A 22,804-nucleotide genomic window follows, 5' to 3' on the forward strand; every position below is an offset into this window, starting at 1 on the left:
TTTAAGAAACGAAACAAAAAAGAAACAGAACAAATGAGCAAAGCAGAAAAGAGAGAGACAAACCAAGAACCCGACTCATACCTAGAGAACAAGCTGGCGGCTGCCAGCAGGGAGGTGGGCGGGGGTGAGTGAAGCAGGTGGAGGGAGCACACTTATCATGATGAGCACGGAGTACTGTACAGAATTGTTAAACCGCTGCATTGTACGCCTGAAATTAACAGAACACTGCAGATTAGCTATACTGGAATTGAAATAAAAATCTTCAGGGGCGCCTGGGTGGCTCAGTCGGTTAAGCCTCTGACTTCGGCTCAGGTCAGATCTCATGTTCGTGGGTTCAAGCCCTGCGTCAGACTCTGTGCTGACAGCTAGCTCAGAGCCTGGAGCCTGCTTCTGGTTCTGTGTCTCCTTCTCTCTCTGCCCCACCTCCTCTCGTGATCTGTCTCTCTCTGTATTAAGAATAAATAAAACATTAAAAAAATTATTAAAAAAAATAAAAATAAAAAAAATAAAAATCTTCATTAAAAAATTCTTTATATACATGAAAGATCAATAGATGGATAAAAAGAAAAAAAAGACAGGAAACCGCCCTGCCACCCAAGAACATGGCACGAAGATGCGGGTCTGCAAACCAGGAAAGGGCCCTCACTGGACCCAGGATCTGCTGGCCCTCGGATCGTGCGCCTCCCGCACTCTCTAAGACACTAGTCTGCTTCTATGTGGGTTTGAAATTTCTTATTAAAAAGAAAACCTGAATTTGGGGGAGAAAGCTAATCAAAGACAAATGTTGCAATGACCCCAGGACTATTAAGGACTCAGACCCCTCAGGAATGAAGGTTCAGGTCACCCCTACTCCAAGCTGCGCGGCCGGTAGAGGGCAAAAGGAACATGGAGCGGGCAGGAAGAAAGAAGTTGTACAAATATCACCCACAGCCTTGTGAGTGGGTACGCAGCAGCGGCGTCTGTTTTATTCCTTGCTTATTCTAGGTGGGATCACCCTCTTCTCAAGATGGCTCTTTTTTTTTTTTAAAGATTTATTTTTAAGTAATCTCTGCACCTACTGTGGGGCTTGAACTCACAACCCCAAGGTCAAGAGTCGCATGCTCCGTCAACTGAGCCAGTGATGTGCCCCGTCCTAAGTTCTTTTATATATACATTTGTAGATATGTCAATTGTTCTATTTTTTCCATATTCGTACGCGCATGCACACGTGCACATGCGCGCGTGCACACACACAGGATCCAGGTGAGATTATAAGTAAGTGGAGAGACACTGGTATCCCCTAGAAATGGACAGAATGACTGATGGGATTACTTGATACTGTGTTAATGGTTTCCTTTCAAATGGCCGGTTTTTCAGTAACCTTACCTTTTCCCACTTTTGCTACCAACCTTTCCAACTCCAGTTTTTGTTTTGTTTTTTTCCTCATTTGGTTGAAAAGTTATAGGGTGGTTTCTATTTCACAATGGGACGCTAACCTGCTTAATTTCACCTTACCAAAGACAGATAATCAGGTGACTACCCTATATGAGGCTTACCACACTTGCATTTCAACTTGGGTCTGCTTCAGTAAAACTGCAAAGGGTGCTGACCATGCACATCCAGGACCCACGCTGAAAACACAGCACAAAACCTGAAAATACCCTGGGTAAGCAGTAGGCTGCAAGGCACGCGTGTACAGAGGCACACACAGACCACACTCACATACTGCAGAGATCAGAGCTGAGTGAAACCTGCCAAGCAACGGTTCCCCACTCAGACATCCCACTCAGAATTTAAAAATAGGGCTGCCTCGGTGGCTCAGTCAGTTAGGCGTCTGACTTTGGCTCAGGTCTTGATGTTGCGGTTCGTGAATTCAAGCCCCATGTCGGGCTCTGTGCTGACAGCTCAGAGCCTGGCGTGGAGCCTGCTTCAGATTCTGCATCTCCCTCACTCTCTTCCCCTTCCCCATGCACACTCTCTCTTGTAAATAAAAGAAAGACAGACAAGGAAGGAAGGGAGGGATGGAGGGAACTTAAAAATCATTTCCAATGCTGGGTCCCACTCCAAACTGAAACTCTAGGTCATCGAACTCAAGGACTAATTTTTGCTTCAAGGTCCACAGATGATCTGGTGCCCGCTCACATACAGCCTCCTAGAACCCATGCCACATTGCCTCCCTGAGAACTATTTCTTTGCACTAATTTTAAGATGTCCAAGGAAAAGTTTACCCCTACTTGATCTACTGAACCTGCATGAGCCACAAACTCCCTTCTCCCCTGCAAAATGGCCCACAAATAGTAGTCGTCCATCATTTATGGACCGGGCACCATAATACGCTCTTGCATTGTAACTTATTGGTCACAACTACTTGATAGTTTCCATTTCACAGACAGGGAAACAAATACTTGCCCAAAGTAGGTGGCAGGACTACTATTCCAATCTGACAGCTTGACTCGAGGACGTCCATTCCCAAGACCACTTGCAGGTCCAATCCATAGAGAACCTTTAAAAAAACCACCCAAAACCCAGACTCTGGGTAGAACCGGGAGATTCTGGACACAACAGGCTGGGGCTTTGGAAACTGCTCAGGGTTCCCAGCTCGGCATTAAGAATGGAAACCAGGGCCCATTCTGAGCCCCCTCATTGGAAAAGACAGAGGTCCTTGGTCCACAGGTAAACGAGGGTAGTTGCTAAGATTCCTTTCCCACGGTCAAAGTGCACGCACAAACTATCCCAACCTTGCGTGACTCCAAAACAGAACACTAGAGAAAGTTACGATTGGAGACTGCTAACCGCCAACGCAGTATCCATTCTCCCCAGGGCTTAGAGACAAACCCCGGTGGCATTTCGGGTGGCAGCACACTCCACTGAAAGCCCCAGACTTCCAGCCTTTCTCGCAACTAACTTTAGTTATGTATTTAGGATCTGATCAGTAAGGTTTTTTAAAAAGCTCCTTCTGGGTGCTAGAGGCAGCAGGGAGGTGCGCTCCTTCCTCCTGCCTGGAATCTGGGCTTGATGACTAGTGCTGTAGCAGTCACCTTGGGCCAAGAGTGACCATGAGTAGGGAGGCCACCATCAGGATGGTGAAACAAAAGCAGCCTGGACCCTGAGCCACATGCCAGCCTTGGATCGATGACCTCCAGCTTTCACCTGAGAAACCGTCTGGTTTTACTCCGCTTTTTGCCTTCTCTTACATGCGACCAAACCTCCTACTGACCCCCTGACAATGTTCAGAGCCACTTCTCAAATAAATTCAAAAGACAAAGTAGTTTTAGGTCCAAGGATGCCAACCTACCACTCAAGTACACAAATCTTTGGAAACGATGGCTCTGCTTAAGACCAGCTGGGCTGAACGTAGTGTTGACACTATTTTGAGTTTTGTCCTCAGGCAGCCATCACGTTGCCAGCGATGACAGGGGAGGCAGTGACAGGTTCGGGCTACAGAGCAGCACTGAAGGAAAGAGCCCACTGCTCTTCCCTGTGCTGTCCCTCCTGCGCATGAACCACAGCGACACTGTTTTCGTGGCCAAACATCCCACTGATGAATCCCTGGAGGGAAGCTGCCCTCTCAGAGATTCCCAGTCGAGCACTGGGATCGCCACAAGTTGCACAGGGTCATCGCTCCCAGGACACCTACGACACCCCTAACAGAAACCCCGCACACCCGGCTGCCTCAAGGTCCCAGGTTCCCCGCGGTCCCAGCAAGCACTGCTTCCTCGCCAGGAAACGCCTGCGCTCCAGCAGGCCAGGTCCATCTCCAGAGCTGAGCTACTCCTTTTTGCTCCAAGAAGCCATCAGGTAGGAGGCCAACTTCCATCTGGAATGTGCTCTTGGTTCTAAGTTATGACCTACTGAATGTGCACGCCTGGTGCTCTTGTGAGGAAATTCTACTTCTCACACTGGAAGCACAAGAAATACGTTCATTGCACAGAAGCATTTCTGTCATACAGACGTTTTATTTTTTATTAATAACAGAGAGGGCATTTTGTATAAATTTCAATGTCTTAATCTGATCAATTTAAAAAATAGTGTATAAAAGGACCCACACACCACTATTTACATATACAATGGTTGCCTATAAGAAAAATCACTAAGATAAAGCCAGAAGTGCTATTACCTATCCTAAATTAACTTAGAGCCAATGAAGAGTTAAAATTCCTTGATGTGCATGCGTAACTCATCCCGTGCAGAACATCTCCCGCCCCGCAGGCCCCCCGACGATGAGCCGTCACCACATCTCGCATCAAGGCTAGGGGGAGTGCCATGCGCCCAGCCCCCCGAGTCTGGGGGGGGGGGGGTGTGCGGACCCTGACGGAATAAAGTATCACAGAAGTGACACTACGTAACTTCTGAGTTTAAGTCAGAAAAGGTGATGCAGCCTCTGCCTGGCCCTCCTCCGGGAGCGTGGGAGCCAAGTGCCACCTGAGCCCCCTGCCCTAAAGGCCCTGCGCTCAAGGGGAACGTGCTCCTCCAGCCGCGGGCCAGCTGAGCAGCCGCCGACAACCAGAATCAACTGCCGGCCACGCGGGTGACCCACGTTGGCCAGCCGGCCTAACCAGACGTCCCGAAGATCGCCCCGGCTGACAGCTGACGGCCATCGGAGGAGACCCCACGGGAGAGCGGCCCCCTGAGCCCTTCCCCAAAATCCTGACTCATAAAACTGCCCACAAAACGAAGGGGTTGCTGTAAGTTTGGGGCGGCTCGGTATGCAGCAATGCAGCAACAGGGACGAGAACACCAGCTTCCTGGCGGTAAAGTCCCCATAACACAGTTTTATCTGGGCACGTTCGTTACCCATCCAAACTAAAGTAAGTAAAAGCAAACCATGCACAGAACAAACACTTTAAAACTCGGGAAGGGATAGACCGTGGTGGCTGGAAGGGAGTGAACACACGAGAATGTGAAAAGGAGCAGGACCGAAACAGAAGACCATCCTGGGGGAAGAGTGGCTTCTTTCCACCAAGTGGGAAATTCCTCAAGTAGAAGTGAGGTTCTTGGTTAAGTAAATGGAATGTTCCGTGATAAAAATGACTCTGCCCCCCAAAATGTGCCCGCCCCACCCCAAGTGTTTGTGTTCTATTTATTTTTAGTTTCCTGAACAAGTACACGGTGGGGTCTAGTCTGGAAGGTGTGGGCAGCTCTGGGAGGCACATTCAGGGGCGTGTCTGTGGGGTGAGAGCAGCAGACGGCCCACAAGTCAGCAGAAAGGGACAGTGAGAGGAGTGAAGACATCTGGTCAGACTTACCCGTGTTTACCTTGACCTCTCCGGTCCCGAGCACAGACCCGGCCAGTGTTCCGTGACCTGCAGGAAAAGCCACGCCGCCTCCGGGTCCCGGCCGCCGCGTGTCCGGAGCTTCCCCGCGGGGCCAAGGGAGCCGTTTAGTGCAGAACGGAGCCCTGACGAAGGTGCGCTCAGACAGACCACCACCAGGTTTTATTTAAGTTCCTCTTTATTTTCCTCCACACTGGCAAAAGTTCCGAGGGAGCTTAAAGTTTTGTAAACATTTTAACTATCCCTCTTCCCCACCCCCCACGTCTGAATTTACAAAGCGAAGGAGAGCAGGAGTCCCACCTTTAAATGGTTCCCCATCTCCTCGTGCTATTTGATCCAAAAACTATGTACAAGTCTGTAGCAGTCTCTGTATAGTTATTGTACATGTTTGGGAGGGAGGGAGGCAAGAAGGGATAGGGAGAATGATGATCCAAAAGAATAAAAATAGAAACCAAATATAATCAGCCAAAACCAAACTGCTCTCAGAGCACCTCCAGCCTCCTTCAGGCGACGACCACAGGAAGAGAAGGTCTCTGCCGGGAGGCCCCCGGCCACGGCACTTCTCACCCAGGGACGGACGGTCCGCTGGCTCCAGACCAAAGCGTGACTGGCAATTCCGGGTGACGCTCGTGGGGGGCCGAGGGAGGCAGGCAGAGCACTTGTGTATAAATAGGGCTCGAATACGTTTTTGGCTGAAGCGAAGGGGGACTAGGAGGCCGTGATGAGAAGCCAGAGCCAGACCTCTCTCCCGTCCCTCCCACCCCCCCACCCCAGTGCTTTCTCCTGCGCAGTGGCTTCCATGGATGAAGGTCTTAAAGATGGTCTGGTCTCGTGTGCTTTCTTTTCAGCAAAGGCAAGCAACTGGCCATTCCAGAATCTTTAAACAAAGCCTTACGGGGCCACAGCAAGACACACACACAGCGCTCTGAGGAACCAGATGAAATTCCGGGCTTTTATCAGAAGCAAAAGTCTATCCCTATCCAAAATGAAATTATACAAATTCATACATATGGTAAAGATCCTAGCTGCCTCTTAAACGAGACAAATTTTCAGCAGAAAGGCCCAAAACAAACTGGTCCTAGTCCTCTGAAGTAAAAATATTTATGGGAAAAATCAGTTTTTGTAAGAAAGGAAAAATTAAGAGGAAGTTCTTCTCCCAGGCCATAGGGCATCCTTTGTCCAATCGGGCTGGAGGACGCCAGGGGAGCGCTCAGCTTGCTTGGAAGTCACTATCTAATGAAGAACAACGCGAGTCCTTTCTCCGAAAGGATGCTCAGAAACAACAGGCGAGGGGGGGCACCATCAAACCAATCCACTCTAAACTCCTCCCCGCTCGGGGCCTCTCTGATGCAATCCCGCAGTTAGCAGTGGCCGTGCGGCCTTCAGACTGGGGCGCTCTGCCGGACACGCAAGTCACAGTCCATGGCACTGCTGCTGGCCAATGTCTGTTACCATTAACTCTCTTCATGATTGCACCAGTTAGACCCCTTGCCCTTATGGGGGGGTTAAAAAGAAGAAGAAAAAGAAAACAGAAGGGAAAAAAGTGACATAAGAAAGGAAATAGCTATTGGCAGATCCCAACACACTTTCTGGGACACAGCAGATGAAATCACGGCACAGTAAACAGGTGCTGCCCAAAATCAGCCTTGTTGGGGAGTAATCCCCACTGCCACCCCCAAGACACAGGGTCCGGTCCACTCATCTACAGTCTGAGATGCTCACCAACGAAAGCAGTTTTAAGAATCTTGGGACACAAAGGGCTAGAAGAAAACGCTCGAGATGATGGTTCTGTGATTGGCTGCAGAGTGACAGAGAGTGAGTGGTGAGTAAGTGTTGTGTCCAAAGGTGGAGAATCCATGGTCAGAGAGGAGAAGGAAGGCCAGTCCACTGGCAGGTGCTCAGTAGTCATCCAAAGTCTCGATTTCACCCATATTGAGCCGCTCTGATGAAGCGTTGACTGAAAACCCTGCCGGAAAAAATTGGCAATGAGTGACCACACCGGATGACCGTGGGGCTTGAATTCCCATCAGCGGGATTTACCATGCCATGCGGATACTAAAGAAAGGAAGAAGAAAGGACAAAGGTCCGAGAGTGGTATTCTGCCCTTCCAATGAGAGATTCTTTGTTTTTATTTATTCCTCAGGGTTCTGATATTAAGTTAATCAGGGAGGGGAAAAAATGACTTACAAACTAGTGCCTTAGCGATTCCTGAGAAAAATCCGCCTGTGAGCATGCTTAAGGCCAAGCCAGGCTGGCTAGCGGGGAGAGTTCATTCAGGATGGACACTTTAATAGAGACGGGGGCAGAAGGGAGGGAAAGCGTAACATACACCAAATGCTTTCTAATTTACGGGATGACTGAATTCTAAGTGGGAGCAGTTTTACTTCAGTCCCTCTTGCTATTGGGACTATCTCCCCTGCCCCCCCTCCCCCGCCCCTCACTGGGTCAAAAGCGTTTTCAGAGTTCTGGCCAAGAGCTTTTTGCAAATGGAGCATAGGAGGCCTCAGGGAATACCCACTACCAGATCCTGTGAGCCCTCAGATGCGCTGTCCCAGAGCAGAGAGCACGAAAAGATTAAAGTAGCTTATTCCTAACTCCATCTATTAGAAGTAGACTTGCTAAGGAAGGGATTTCAGGGTTAGCCACATGGATCACGCAAAATGGAATCTGGTTTGGAGAAAGCAGTAAAGGCACCACTGTCAAAGGCAATGATCAGTGCTCACAAACACTACCAACATTTGGAAACCTAAGCCCTCCAGCTACACAGATGTAATCTTTCCACAAACTTCATAACCACAGATAGATGCAGCACCATGAACAGGGCTTCTTTGGAACGAGGGACTCCCGAAAAGCTTCCAGCTCATCTCCCCTCAATGGAATCTCCATCTGTTTCAGCTGCTATTTGAATATCAAAAGTAAACAGACAACACTCTCCTATGTAAAAGCAGTTAGTTGTTAATATTACTTGAGTGTTCTGCCACCTTTAGCTCTTTAAATGTTCGAGTTTTCAAACAAAGACACATTTTATTATTATTTTTTTAATGTTTATTTATTTTTGAGAGAGACAGAGAAAGACTGAGACTGAGCAGGGGAGGGACAGAGAGAGAGGGAGACACAGAATCTGAAGCAGCTCCAGGCTCTGAGCTGTCAGCACAGAGCCCATCGTGGGGCTCGAACCCACAAACCGTGAGATCATGACCTGAGCCAACGTTGGACACATAACTGACTGTGCCACCAGGTGCCCCAAACGAAGACACATTTTAAATGCACCGATAACAAGGGTGGCTGGGGTGGCTCAGTCAGTTAAGTGTCTGACGTTGGCTCAGGTCATGATCTCCCGGTTCGCGGGTCTGAGCCCCACGTCAGGCTCTGTGCTGATAGTGTAGAGCCTGCTTGGGGTACTCTCTCTCTCTCTCTCTCTCTGCCCCTCCCCCACTCTCACTGTCTCTCAAAATAAATTAACTTTAAAAAAAAATTCCAATAATAAACAAAAAAGCCTCACATAGTAAAAACAGCTTCATTATACTACATTCTTGACTCAAAATACCATGATTTGAAAACATAAACCTGACTACTAAGCAAGGGCGCTGTGGCAGAAGCTGCTCGCAAGGCCTCAGGCGGCGAGAGGTTAGGGGTCCAAACTCCAGCCTCGTTCCCACCCACCCACCGTGCTCCCACAGCCCACAAGACTTTCCCCTGGAAAGTAACGAAAGGCTTAGTGTCCCTATTTGAAAGTGACAGTTTAATGAAGAAAGTATAAAACTCAAAGACCAAACAGCTTACGAAATGAGCCATGACTCTATTCTGAAGCAGGTTTCTGACTTCACATGTGTCTCAAGAACAGATGAATTGTAATTAAAAACAACGAGCTACATGTGATAAAAGTAGAAATGTAATAAAAACACAAAATTAGTTTTAATCATGCGAAGACAGAAAACAGCGGCAGCCTAGGGCCAAAAATAAGTTACTCATTCATGTCAGTGTTTATTAATTGGCAGTACATCGACTCCTGGGCTAAGCTTCTGGCAGTCATGGCCATTCACTGGTCATAAAGCCCAGTACAGTGGGCAACACGAAGGGGATTTTAAGCCCACTATGCCTAGTTCTAAAGACCACACTCTGTTAGGATCAGAACAAACGACTACTTCTCACTCACATGACTTCTTTAAGATCTGGGAGACTCTTTTATGTTTTGTTTTAATGTTTATTTTGAGAGAGCGTGAGTGAACGTGAGTTAAGCGTGAGTAAGTGCGAAAGCAGGAAAGGGACAGAGACAGAGGACCCAAAGCAGGCTCTACACTGACAGCAAAGAGCTCAACGTGGGGCTCAAACTCACAAATGCTGAGATCATGACCTGAGCCGAAGTCGGATGCTTAACTGACTGAGCCACCCAGGCGCCCCTGAGAGACGGCTCTTATAAGGGAAGTCTGACTGGGGGGAAATGCCATTGTGTGTGTGTGTGTGTGTGTGTGTGTGTGTACATTTATCATATCCAAATGTGTGTGTGTGTGTGTGTGTGTATACACTTATATCCAAATGTGTGTGTGTGTACACACTTATCATATCCAAATGTGTGTGTGTGTGTGTGTGTGTGTGTACACACTTATCATATCCAAATAATGGGTGCTGGTTCACAGGGGCAAGAAGCAGCTCTAAAAACTACAGAAAGACACGGAGTACAATGGAGCTGATAAGTCATTAAAATGAGGCTTGGCCTCTCAGATGGTCTATTTTAGAAGCAAAGTCCTCTTCTGATCAGTGACTACTTTCTCAACGGATACTTCTGGACCAAATGAGAACCTGCCTCATTCTGTGCATGGGGAACTATGACTGATGGACACTCACTAATTTTTCTCCATCTGTAAATCCATAAGACATGTATTAATTAAAAATAGTTAATAAATGGAAATGAGTAGGTAAGGGACAGAAATTAGGATTATCAAAAGCATTTTCAGAGAGAAATTTAAATGAGCAGAAATTTTCATAAGAAGATCAAGCCCACATCAGTGAGTTTTCTCAATACTTTACTGAACACCTTACTTCCCTTACATATATTTTTTCTTCCCCTTCAAGATAAATCAATTCCTTAAACTCTATTCCTAAAATAATCTCTCATTCTCTTGAAGGGAGTTTTAAGTCCCTTTCTTTCTGGGGTCTGTAATAGGGATGGGGCCAAACAATAGTTGATTCAGAGCGCTTTACCTCCTTCCAGGAGAACCTCTCCCCGGACAGCCTCCCCTTCGAGAGCCACAGCGCAAGAGCAGCAGGGGCTCCTCAGAGGAGCCCACCCTCAGAATTTCAGCCAACACTTTTAAATCTGTGTTCACCTACTTCTGTCGGACCTGGGAAATGTGAGGCTGCCCCATCCATGCTTAACACCAATTTCTGAGACAGGCAGAAGAAAAGAGCGTTGCACCAGACCTCTCTTCCCAAGCCAGCACTCAGGCCTCAGTTCCACAGGGCAATGCTCCAAGCTGGGTTTGCATGGCTGACATTTCGCTCTTCTCCAGGGCAGGAGGCCGCCGAGGGAAGGCAGAGGGCGGAGGAGCTCCCGGCTCTCTCCCAGGGGCATCTCCGCCTGAGGTCTTCTAGGCAACTCACCCTGGACCCGCCCCACACGCTTCAACAACCGTATCCTTACCCCCAAGCCTGTTCCATTTTCCAGGGCTCACTGTTTCCGCAAATGGCAACACTATCCATCTGCTGCCCAAACCTTCCCATTCCCCTTGTCCGGCCGATTCTGTCCCCTAAGTTTCTGAAATGCATCTAAGCAACTCCTCTCCATCTACTGCCAAACCCTATTCCAGGCCACCAGGACCTTTCCCCTGGCCTCCGGGGCAGCCTAATTAGTCCGTCTCTTGCCTGGGCCAACATCCCACCTGCTCTCTCTGCCAATACACTCATTCTATTCCAGAAAGCATGGTTTTTAATAGCCTATTTCACATTCACTTAAAAAAAGAATCATCTTAGTTTCATCATGGTCTGTGGGGCTGTTAGGCCAATTTAAGAAACACAAGGGGCCTGCATCAACTTTGTCTAGACTGTTTATTATTCCGGAAACTGCCTGTCCTTCCTGCCAGCCTTTCAAAGCCCAGTTCTGGTGGCACCATTTCCACGAGGCTGCCTTGCATGAAGACTCTGGTTCTCAATCCTAGACAAGAACCGCTGTGGCTAACAGGAGAGTGGGGGGAAACAGGCTTCCTGGGAAATCCCAGCCCCACCGCTGAATGGCTGTGTGACTTTGGAAAACGTTCTCTACCCTCTGGGCCCTGGTTTACTCACTGGTGAACTGGAACACGACCTCAGAATACAGAATGAGGCTGAAAACCAGATACACACACACACACAACCGACACTGACAAATCCTAGCTGTTTGAATACCTGGTTGGATTTATGGTCAGCTTCTATACAAATCAGTATTTACATCTTACACTTTTACTTTCCTCCATTAGCATTATTTTCCAACTAAATGGAAAGGTCTTCTAGAGAAATTCATATCAAACATGAAATTTAAGGCTTCAAAGTTTACAGCACCAGACGATGTAATTACTTTTCTTATTCCTTAGAGCACACAAGGCATAGCTCTTCTTACACTAATGTGCCTAGTAAATGCTGCTTATTTCAAGGTGGTTTAAAAAATTAATTGTATATAAAAAATACCCCCCTTCATGAAAACCATTCCACCGTGGGACTCAGTGATGCTGATGTACCCTGCACACCCCAACACCCAGCTGAGACTTCAGGCCTTTGCTCACCTAATAAACTGGGATCTGCTCGGACCATCTTCTGCTTTTTCTTCTTCTTGCCACTTTGTACAGCCTCAAAATTAGATTGTTGGTTGTTGCTTTGATTGGTCTGAAATACTGAATGGAGTGCACTGTGGTTCATGCCCCACACAGAGTCCTGTGAAATAAGAGGTCACAAGTGAGGTTACACAGTGGATGCAAGCATGGGCCTCTCTAAGAAAATGGCTGATCTGCCCTCGCCTTATCCAGTATGAGACGAAAACCAGAAAGTCTATCATGGGAGCCAAGAGGAAGCCACTGAGCCACTCTTCCCTTCCAATTAGGTCCAGAGGTTCTGCGCCTCCAAAAGGCCCATCCTGGCGACTGCAGGTGTCCACCCCGCTGTGACACCACGGCTGTCAAAACCTCTCTGGTGTACAAGGAGTCTGTATCATCCACTAGGAGATTAAATACACAGCAAAAAGTCGAACAGACTTCTGTAGTCCGGCAATTTCCATGCGTCAGCTACCCAAAGCATGAGGTTCCTATGTCTCCAGCCCCAGGAGGACAGGCTGCAGACTAGCTGGCAGAGTGCCATGAGTCCCAAGTATTTATTCGCACTGGCATTCCTACAGGAGATCTGGTCCCCAAATGTTACCAGACTCTTTCTACCAACTAGAAACAGGAGACAGTCTATCGGCCTTTCACACCTGCCTGTTGCTCTTACTTAACCGGGAGCAGATTCAGGGAGCTGGCTGCAGGCACAGGCAGTGGCTGTGGGGGAGGGAAGCGGAGAAAGCACCGGAAGGACAAGCCTGGCCGAGTGCTTGCGTGCACGAACGGGGCTCCCCCCTCCACTCTGAGCACACGGGGACACCGCGTCGCAGCTGCGGAGAGCTGTCTAGTGTTCCCACCTCCCTGCTGACTCCTCACCTCTCCTCGTGCTGCTCACGTTTGTGCCTCTCACCTCCCTTCACCACTCGATCCAATGAGGCATCTACCCAATGGATTTTAAGTGCCCTGTACTTCACTGTCTCCTTCACATCCCCAGAAATGACCGGTAACAGACATCACTCCTAACACAATTAGAGGATTGAAGAATATCTTCTTAAGTCCTCCATGAGCCCTGCCTGCTCATCTTTCATAAAACCTGTATAATGGATCCTCATTATTCACAGATTGCATATTTACAAATTCACTGTGATGATAGTTTGTTTGTAACCCCAAAATCAAAAATGGCAATGTTTCTATGGTTATTCTGAATATGCAAATGCACACAGCAGTGGACACTCTGCCCTGCCTGAGGGACACACCCCCAGCCGAGGTGGCACCGGGCGGTGTGCCGCCTTCTGGTCTCAGCTCTCACACTGTAAACAAGCGGCTCAGTCTATTTAGTGTCATGATTTTTACATTTTTTTGCTTCTTGGTGCTGTCACTGTTTAAAATGGCCCCAAGTCTGAAGTGCTGCCTGGTGTTCCTCAGTGCAAGAAGGCAGTGCCACACCTGATGGAGAAGATCTGCGTGTTGGAGGAGCGTGACTCCGGCACGAGCGGAGGTCAGTGTTAAGGAATCAATGATACATTAAATAAGGCGTCTTTAAACAGAAATACGCACAAAACAAGGTTGTGTACTGATCAGCTGACCAAAATGCTGTGACCAGAGGTTCACAGAACCCTAGCCAGGTGTCTCCCCTGGAGCAGCAGGTCCCGGACTCGCAAAGTCAGGGTGAGTGGTGACTTTACGAAGCGTAACTCCCGTGAACAGCGAGAACTGGCTGCGCTCTTACGTCCCCATCCACAATGGACGGGCGCATGCGCGGCGGGCTACGGCGTCCTCAGTACTGGGCGGAGAGCGTCCTGAGCACTGGAGACTTAGCATTTGTGGGTTTTAACTATTCAAAAAAATTTATGGGCCTATGACAAGTAGGAATTTGCAATTTGAGGAATATGTATGAACCAAGGAAAATAAAACTAACAGAGAGTGATTATATGTGCTATTTGGGAAATTTGTAAAAAGTCTCTGGATATGTAATTTGAAATTATCAAGCCTGCCACATTTCTTTTTAAGTTTAATTTTGAGAGAGAGAGAGAAGGGGGCTGGGAACAAGCAGGGGAGGGGCAGAGAGAGGAGAGAGAGAGAGAGAGAGAAAGACTCCCAAGTAGCCTCCGTGCTGCCAGGGAGGAGCCCAATATGGAGCTGGATCTCAAGAACCACGAGATCATGATCTGAGATTAAATCGAGAGTCAGATGACTGACCCAGGTGCCCCAAGTGTACCACATTTTAAAAAGCCACGGCCATCTGATGCATAAAAATCATATTTTTTGGGGTGTCCGAATGCCTCAGTCAGGTAAGTGTCCGACTTCAGCTCAGGTCATGATCTCCCAGCCTGTGGGCTCAGGCTCCGCATTGGGCTGTGTGCTGACAGCTCAGAGCCTGGAGCTGCTTCGGATTCTGTGTCTCCCTCTCTCTCTGCCCCTCCCCTGATCATGCTCAGTCTCTCTCTCTCTCTCTCAAAACTAAACATTAAAATAATTTTTTAAATGGTGTCGTTTAATTTTCACCTCTGTGGCTGCTCAACATTTCAAGGTACTAAAACTCCCTCTCAGGAGCACCGTTCACACCGCTGCCTCGTACCTGTGGCGGCTGCTGCGGCGGCGGCTGCTGCTGCTGCTGCTGCCGCTGGCTGGCCTTCTGTTTGGCACGGCGCTCGAGGAACTGCTTGGCAAACTCCTTGGCCTCAGAGGTATCTCCTAAATAGGCTCTAATATAATCGTGGACCTCATAAGGAGATTCTACTTCTTTCAGGAAAGAAACAAATGTGGGAACTGTAACAGGAGAGGAGAGAAGACATAAAAAATAACAATGAAATATCACATGCAAAAAATCAGTTTCGGTTTTTAATACACTGTCACACCTACGACTGACTCAATCACGTACACCTGAAAAGTATGCAGCTACTGTGTTAAATGTTCTTTAATCTATGGAGAGAAAAAAAAGCCCACTGTCATTGCAATGACCAAAATTATCTCAAATAGCACAGAGTCAAACAAAGACACACCATGCATGCTTAGTTTCACTCAATGTTACTTTGGTAAAAAATAAATGTTATATTGACTGAAACAACCGCTTGCCTAAGACTGAAGTCATCTGGAAATTCGTTTTCTCTTTCCTTAAATTCAATCAATATTTATTAAGTGTTATGATATGTGTCAGGCACCGTGACAGATAACTAAAAATACAACCACACCCCTCGGAGGTATCATCTGTTTAGAGAGGAATCAAATGGAGCATGCAGCAGTGTGGTGCAGCAGAAAAAGCACAAGTATCAGAATTAGACAGACATGGGTTGAAAACCTGACTCTGAAATTTGCTCGCTGTGTGACCTTGATGAATTACTTAACCATTCTGAGCCTCCGTTTCCTAATTCATAAAATGGGGATAATATCACCTACATTGTAATGGTATCTTATTTAATTACTGCAAAAATTAAATAACTGGAGTAACATATGCTAACTGCTAGAAAGTGCCTAGCACACGACAGGTGCTTAATGAATGGTAGCCATTACTATTATTTCCTATTGCCTTCCCTGGCTCTTTCAGACAATTAGAAATTGTTACAATGATGCAAAGGAACTCTTCCATTCCTTTACTGTTCCGATGTTAAAACGTCCCTGGTGTTAGTAGTTAAGATACTGGAGATAAGACTAGTTCAAGAGAGCCTATGAGTTAGAGGAATCCCTTCCACACAAGCTGGTCTCTGGCTTAAACATCGGACGATAGGGGCGGGGCCTCACTTCTGTGGAAGGCAGATGATTCTCTTTGTGATCAACTAACTGTTAGCAAGTTTTCTTCTTAGCAAGTTTTCTTCAAGTTGCGCTGAAACCTTGTCACTTCCACCCACTGATCCTAGCTTCATCCAGCACCAAGTCAGTCTACTGGCTCTGTCACAGAAGTCCCACCCCTGCGCCTGAAGGCAGGAAGGGACAGTTCTCACATCCCCTCAGGTTTCTCTCACCCAGGATGACCTTGATCTCCACCAGGTGTTACCTTCCTTTGGACTTGGACTGGCTGGCAGTGTCCCCGACAAAATGACCCATACAGAACTGTGACCTTCTCTGTCCTGCACATCATAAGACAGCCTGAGAACAGTATTCAATTTTTGGCAACCGCTGATAACCTACTCGAGCTCAGTGCTACAGGACTTTTCTCACGGGTAGTACTTACAATACTATGAAAGGGTCAAGTTCTTGCGGTAGGTACAGGATTGGACTGACCTCCATTACCTTTCACCTCCTGAGTTTTGGCTCATTATTCCAGCTTGCCAACCTCTTTGTGGGTCCTACTCTGCCATTCCACATGCTGGGTTTCCCTCCCCAATTCTTACCATCCAAGTTATTTGCCGTATTAAGGGCATGAAGCATCTGTTCACACCACTGGGTAAATCCATCTTGGGCTTTATTTACTCCCTGAAAGAGCTTCAGCAACTTTTCTTCTTCTTCTACTTTCTTATTCTGCCGGTTAGACACACCTACAGATTTACTAAAGCAAAACAATAGGGCGATATTATATTCCCAGAAACTGTTACTATATGAATATACTACAATACCATAAATAATGTCCTGGCAACACTGGATGGCTGTCCAGTAATCCAATGCTTGGCTCCAAAAAGAAGGAAAAAAACAAAAACAAAAACCAAAAACCCCCGTACATCAAATATTTGGATTGGGGACCAGGGGACGCAGTACCCACTGACAACCTAGCCTCAGCCAATATATTCTAATTTGTGAATACAGGGCTTCTTGCCATAAAATTGATTAAATTCTTCCTATGTGTCTTTTGGTAAGTTTTTTTAATTTTGCTAAGCCTCAGTTTACTCATCTGTAAAATGGTACTAATGCTTCTTTGGATTATAAGGAATAAAGATACTATATGTCAAGGCCTAGCGCACAGTGCCTGGCAAAGATGCTCAATAAACCGACAGCTGTTTGGAATCCTATTCTTAATATATGAAACCCTCAAATGAGAAGAGACAATCTGACAACACTACCATTTATTAAGTAGTCACCATGTGCCAGGCACTTCACTAACCACCTCGTGTGCATTCATTTAATCTGTACAACCTCGCCCGTGAAGTCATTATCATCTTCATTTTACAGATGAGGGAACTGAGGCTCAAAGAGGTTCCCTCTTGCCCAAGGTCACACAGCTAATAAGTGGTAGTGCTGGGATTTAAGTTCATGTGTTTATCATAAAACCCATGCTCATCCAAGAACACTGTGTGCTGAGGAAAGAAAGACCAAGGTGAAGTGTAACTAATTACCATATAAATATACAGGTTTACGGTCATTAGAGAGGTGTTTATAATACTCCCTACAGTCTACCTAACTTAAAAATATAAATTTAGGAACAAAATGCTAAGATAAAGAGAATATCTTGGAGAAATGTTCAACAATAACAAAACTATACTATTCCTCCAGACGTCTGGGTGGCTCAATCAGTCAAGAGTCCGACTTTGGCTCAGGTCATGATCTCACGGATTGTGAGATCAAGCCCTGCATTCTGACAGTAGAGAGCCCGCTTCGGATTCTCTCTCTCCCTCTCTGTCCCTCCCCAACTCACGCTTGTCTCTCAAAATAAATAAACTTTATATACTATTCCTAGTATTTATTAAGTGGTTACCAAGTGGCAGGCAATGGACTAGGTGCCCAGCAATACAAAGAGTCCCTAGACATACTGTAGATACGTTTCCACGGGGAAGAAAGCGATCACCAAACTACAACCTCCCTTGCTTGGACATGGATGAAAATAACAAAACCTAAATAGCTACCTTCCCACGCCCACCCACTATCCCACCCCACATCCGCACCCCCCCGCCCCACTTCCCCCAACCCTCCCAGGAACATAGGTTCGACCATTTTGAGCCCTACCTGAGACTGGCGTTGTTTTTATTCTTATTTGTAGAATTCCTAGGTCCCACCTCCTTCACTGCATCATCCCAGAATCCCATGTTGGAGTTTTTAGTGTCTGCGTTACTCCAGATACTACTGACTAGGTCAGACGCCCACTGATTAGGGGGGCCAGTATTTAAAGAGCCCCAAACAGAGTTCCCAATGCTGGTGTGCAAGTTGGAATGCTGTTAAAGAAGAAGAGAGAAATGACATGGTCAACAATACTAGAAAGATACAAGGAACGTCCACAAAAGTCAGAGAGGGGACTTCTAACACCAACCCATACACCGCGCGCTCAGGAAACAAACCCACCGTACTATTCCGGGCTCTGTTTGGCTGCTGCTGCTGCTGCTGCTGCTGCTGCTGCTTCTGCATCTGCCTGGCTTCCTCCTGCTGGATCTCTAGAAGGGACTTGGCCGTGCCGGCCGGCTTACTGACATTGCCCCACCCTGAGAGCTTCTGCTGCTGCTGCTGCTGCTGCTGCTGGAGCGCCTTCATCAATTCCCTCTGCTGCCGCCTCTGCTGCTGCACAGAAATAGGAGACGGCTTCAGATTCCGGATTTTAAAATACTAGTAACAAATACCCAGTGTGGTAAACGGAATGCAAATCCACTGAGAGGGTTAAATACTTCGCTTCAAATAAAGATGTAAACTACCAGAGGTATTAAGAGGAGAATAAAAAGATCAAATGCAGGATTCCTTCTTAAAAATTAAGTAGGACTTTTGGTTAAGTATAGAAATGAAATACATAAGAACTTCCTAAAGCCCTACCAAAATGACAGAAAAAAAAATACACCATACATATACATATGCTTTTAAAAAGTACAAGCCCATAAGGACAAAAAGAACAGATTTTACAAGCTGAAAAGCAGAGGTGCCTGAGTGGCTTAGTTGGCGGAGGATCTGACTTCAGCTCAGGTCATGATCCTGCAGTGTGTGGGTTCAAGCCTGGCAGTGGTCTCTGAGCTGAGGCGTGAAGCCTGCTTCAGATCCTCTCTGCCTAGCCCCCTCTCTGCCCTTTCCCGACTCGCGTGCACATGCACTCTCTCTCAAACTAAGTAACTAAACTTCAATTAAAAATTTGCAGGTCTTTAAGAAAAGGGAGGGGGAAAAAAAGAAAAGCATACAAATAATGATACCCAATGTAACAGACTCAGTAAGTTGAAACCTAAGTAAAGGAAGCTTAGAAACAGGCTAATTCATCCAGAAAGCTCAAGAATTAGAAGTAACAGAGGAACTCTGGGTAACAGAGGAAAGATTGCCTGAAGTCTGTAAAAAGTCACAGTAAGATCCCAGACTGCCTCTGCAATGCGGTGCAGAAACTGAAACACGCCCCTTTAGAGAGTCTGAGTCACACGGGGGGAGTGTTCTGTGGGGAAGCACCAAAGAACACCCTGACAGATACGGACAGCTGGGGGGACCCCCCACAGAACGGCCACGCGAGACACCACTGCAGCAATGCCGCCCAGGTGTTGTGTGTACCAGAGCCTCTAATCCTAAATATAAACAAACAGCCCAAGGTCAATAAACATTTGACATAAGCTTCTAGGATGAAACCCAAAGATCAAATTAAAAAAAAAAAAAAAAGTGAAATTCAGTGGCAACAGAAACAAGACAAGGGAAAATGGGACCAGGCTAGCTTTTTTTTTTTTTTTTAATATAACACAATTTATTTTTTTAACATATGCAATTATTTTCCATCATTTACAATACAGTAGTTACAATGACACTCCAAACAGAAAAGCAAAGTAAAACATCAAAACACCAACTTCTATTTCATGTAATTAGACTTAGACAGAAATTAGAAGGTTAAGTACCAACTAGTTAATCACCTAATTTTACAGCTATCTGAAGTGGCAATCGTTATGTAGCAGCTTATCTATGATACATTCAAGATAAATGATACAATTTATTGCTTGCCCATAAGCTACAACACAGCCTGCTTAATACCTTTCCTTAAATTCCACCTCTATACTACAATATACTTGAGGTCCATGCAAAAAAGTAGCTACCTTTTATGTAGGAAATGGATGTAGGAAACAAGCTAGCTTTTTAAAAAGGCATCAGTAAGTAATTTTAGGAAGGGAAGATGTGAATTCAATTTTTAAAAAATGAGGCTATTAAAAGCACTTAGAGAACAAAATAAAGATTCAGGTAAGATCACACACATTACAGCTCAAGAGAAGCACTGAAACAAGACTAAGGAAATGCTCCCATCAAAAAGACAGATTAAAAATAAGAGAGAAAATATGAGAAAACAAAAGCCAGTCCAGGAGGGCAACACACAAAAAGCAAGAATTTGAGAAAGAAAACAGAAGCAGCTGTGCAGCAAACCAAGAGCGTCCGAATTTGAGCAGGTCAGGGGTCAGGCAAAGGGTCCTACCTCCAGGGAAGGACTGAAACACAATTATCCTAGGTCTCTCTACGTGAGAACTGCTGAGTACCATTTTATACCTCTCAAAGAGTGTTAAAAATGACAGCTCAAAGAGAATTAATGAAAACACAAATGAGGCAACCATTAACTTCTGACAGACGCAAAGAAGAACAAAAGACCCAGGATTCCGATTCTGATGACCACTATTATTTTTTTACTCAGCAGAGACCAAAGATACTGTTATCATTTCTGGTCTTGAAGAGAGTAGACATATTCTGCTCTGCATCTACTTGTTGATAACTTTTTAGAAAAGAAATTATTTCATAGGAAATGGTCTTTTTTCTTCTTTTTGAGAGGATGGGAAATAAGGTAATTTTTAAGGTGAAAAAACAGCATCGCCTGGTGGACGAGCTCAAGCACACTGCACAGTAAGTATTCACAGACGATTCCCCCTTCTCTTTGCGTGCCCACGGCCTTCAGTGAACACGCCACCCGGATCCAACAATGACAACTGCTCTGCCGCAGGTCACATCCGTGAGAGCACTGTCTCCAAGCCCGCTACCTCACGCCACCTTTTCAGAGGCCTCCCTAGATCACCACCAATTCTTATCCGTCTCCCCTCAACCGGAGGGCGAGCTTTATAAGATCAGACAACTTTGTCTGTTTTAGGCTCAGCTACACTCACCTACAACTGAGTAGGTGTCAGCGAATATGTGATGGATAGGTGGATGGAATGGATGGACGAACAGATGAATTATAATACGATACCTAATCGCATGCAGAACCAAACCATTCTATTTACTCATTTTCTCTTCTGTCAAGAACTATATTCTTCCCTTCCCCCCCTTTACTTCACTCTTTTGTATCCTTCTTATCCTAATAATGAACTACAGAATATAGACTTACAAGTGGAGAGACTTTATTTCTGTCATACTTAAATTTTTCTAGGCTAGTCAGAAAACCCAGTATCCTCAGAGAAGAGAAATGTATTCTGCATTCTAAAAATCAAATTTATAAAAAGTGTATCTACATAAAACTCATTCCAAATTATGAAAACTACATGTGCTTTTATTGATGAGCGACTTCCTCAAGAACATTCATGTTACCTAATCTTTTTTTTTAAGTTGACTTATTTTGAACAGTGAGCAAGCAGGAGCAGGGGAGGGGCGCAGAGAGAGAATCGCAAGCAGGCTCCACGCGGTCAGAGCAGAGCCGGATCTCATGAACCAGGAGGTCATGACCTGAGCCAAAATCAAGAGTTGGATGCTAAACTGACCGCACCACCCCGGCGCCCCTCATGTTAACTAATCTTAATGTTATTCCTATCAGCAACTTCATAGTTGCTAGAGTCACCAAATTCTAGGCTAGTTAAAGAGCTCAGTGAGGAACATTCAATTAAGACACACGACGATAGTCACGATCTTTAGGAACCACGCCCCCACAACGCGCACCAGCCATTCTGGAACACTGTTTGACCAGACTGCTTCTACTTCTAAAACGTACCTCTTCTCGAAGCTGCCGTTCCCGTTCCTCTTCCAGTTTCTGGATTTCAGCCAATGACAGCGCTGCCTGGGACTGACATGCTGTTGTGTTGGACTGCTGGCCCCACGTGGAAGACGACGGAAGCTAACAAAGAAAGGCAAGAGAGTTCGTGAGCAAATGTGGGCAGGAAACAAAGAGGCAATACTGCACTATGTACACGTAGAACATTCGTGTTCCTGACAACTCCGTGTAAACATCTAACTCAAAATTCCTCCTGCAATCCTTCTGCATATTAGAATTCTCCCAGTTTGCTTTCGAACTTTTTGTCACCATTCCAAATCTAAGATTATTTTAGATCTTAAAATATACACGATATACTTTATTTGACCTACCCTGTGGGGGCTGCAAATTTGTTACATCTGGCATTAACATATACAGCAATATACAGATATAAAAAGAAAACAGCAAACAAAAGAACCACTACATTTTTAATCCAAGGAGGCAATAAAGGACATGATATGCTACTTTTAGTGAAAGGCTGAAAGACAAGATTTCTGAAGAAAAAGCTGAGGTGCGGAGCTCACAGAAGATGCCAGGCACAGTTCTTCAGTCTTTGATGAAAGAGAATCACTGTGAACCAGGCTGTTGCTGCTAGCTGTGAGCACGAGGCTGGTTTTTAATCAAGAATTCTATTTTTCCTAACCTTTAAAATTATTGACTAAAATAGAGTGTAAATATTTGGGTCCAGAATACTTTAGTGTTTTCAAATGCTTGATTATTCTAAGGGACTCTCTTGGTCTTCCTGGCCAGAAAAACACTAATTTTGAGACAGCTTGTGGCTCCTAACAAACAAAAATAACAAAAACCAAATCTAACCAGACTTGAAATATGTTTAATAAAAAATCATACAAACAAAATGCCCCCAAAACCCCAAAAGAAGAATGGCTCTACAGCAGAGCTCTCTGGAGCTGGTGGAAAAAGGACACAGACAGTTTACAGTGCCGCTGGGACTACCAAGCAGC

General features: G+C 46.0%; 1 protein-coding gene across 8 annotated transcripts in view; it reads right to left on the reverse strand.

Annotated features, from left to right (window-relative positions):
* Positions 1-5,412: 5,412 nt before the first annotated feature.
* Positions 5,413-22,804, reverse strand: part of GIGYF2 (GRB10 interacting GYF protein 2) — a 134,912-nt gene continuing 117,520 nt past the window's right edge. For 5 of the 8 annotated variants that reach the window (XM_029933580.1, XM_029933584.1, XM_029933579.1 and 2 more), the window contains 7 exons: positions 21,804-21,926; positions 18,239-18,451; positions 17,906-18,111; positions 16,363-16,517; positions 14,613-14,803; positions 12,008-12,155; positions 5,413-7,218 (listed from right to left, as the gene is read on the reverse strand). In XM_029933580.1, the coding sequence (XP_029789440.1) occupies positions 7,151-7,218; positions 12,008-12,155; positions 14,613-14,803; positions 16,363-16,517; positions 17,906-18,111; positions 18,239-18,451; positions 21,804-21,926 (1,104 nt within the window). In that variant the 3' untranslated portion in view covers positions 5,413-7,150. Of the gene's footprint in view, positions 7,219-12,007; positions 12,156-14,612; positions 14,804-16,362; positions 16,518-17,905; positions 18,112-18,238; positions 18,452-21,803; positions 21,927-22,804 lie in introns of those variants that run through there. The other 3 variants (XM_029933585.1, XM_029933583.1, XM_029933587.1) reach the window with 2 other exon arrangements.

The sequence above is a fragment of the Suricata suricatta genome, chromosome 3, assembly GCF_006229205.1.
Source record: "Suricata suricatta isolate VVHF042 chromosome 3, meerkat_22Aug2017_6uvM2_HiC, whole genome shotgun sequence".
Taxonomy (NCBI): Eukaryota; Metazoa; Chordata; class Mammalia; order Carnivora; family Herpestidae; genus Suricata; species Suricata suricatta.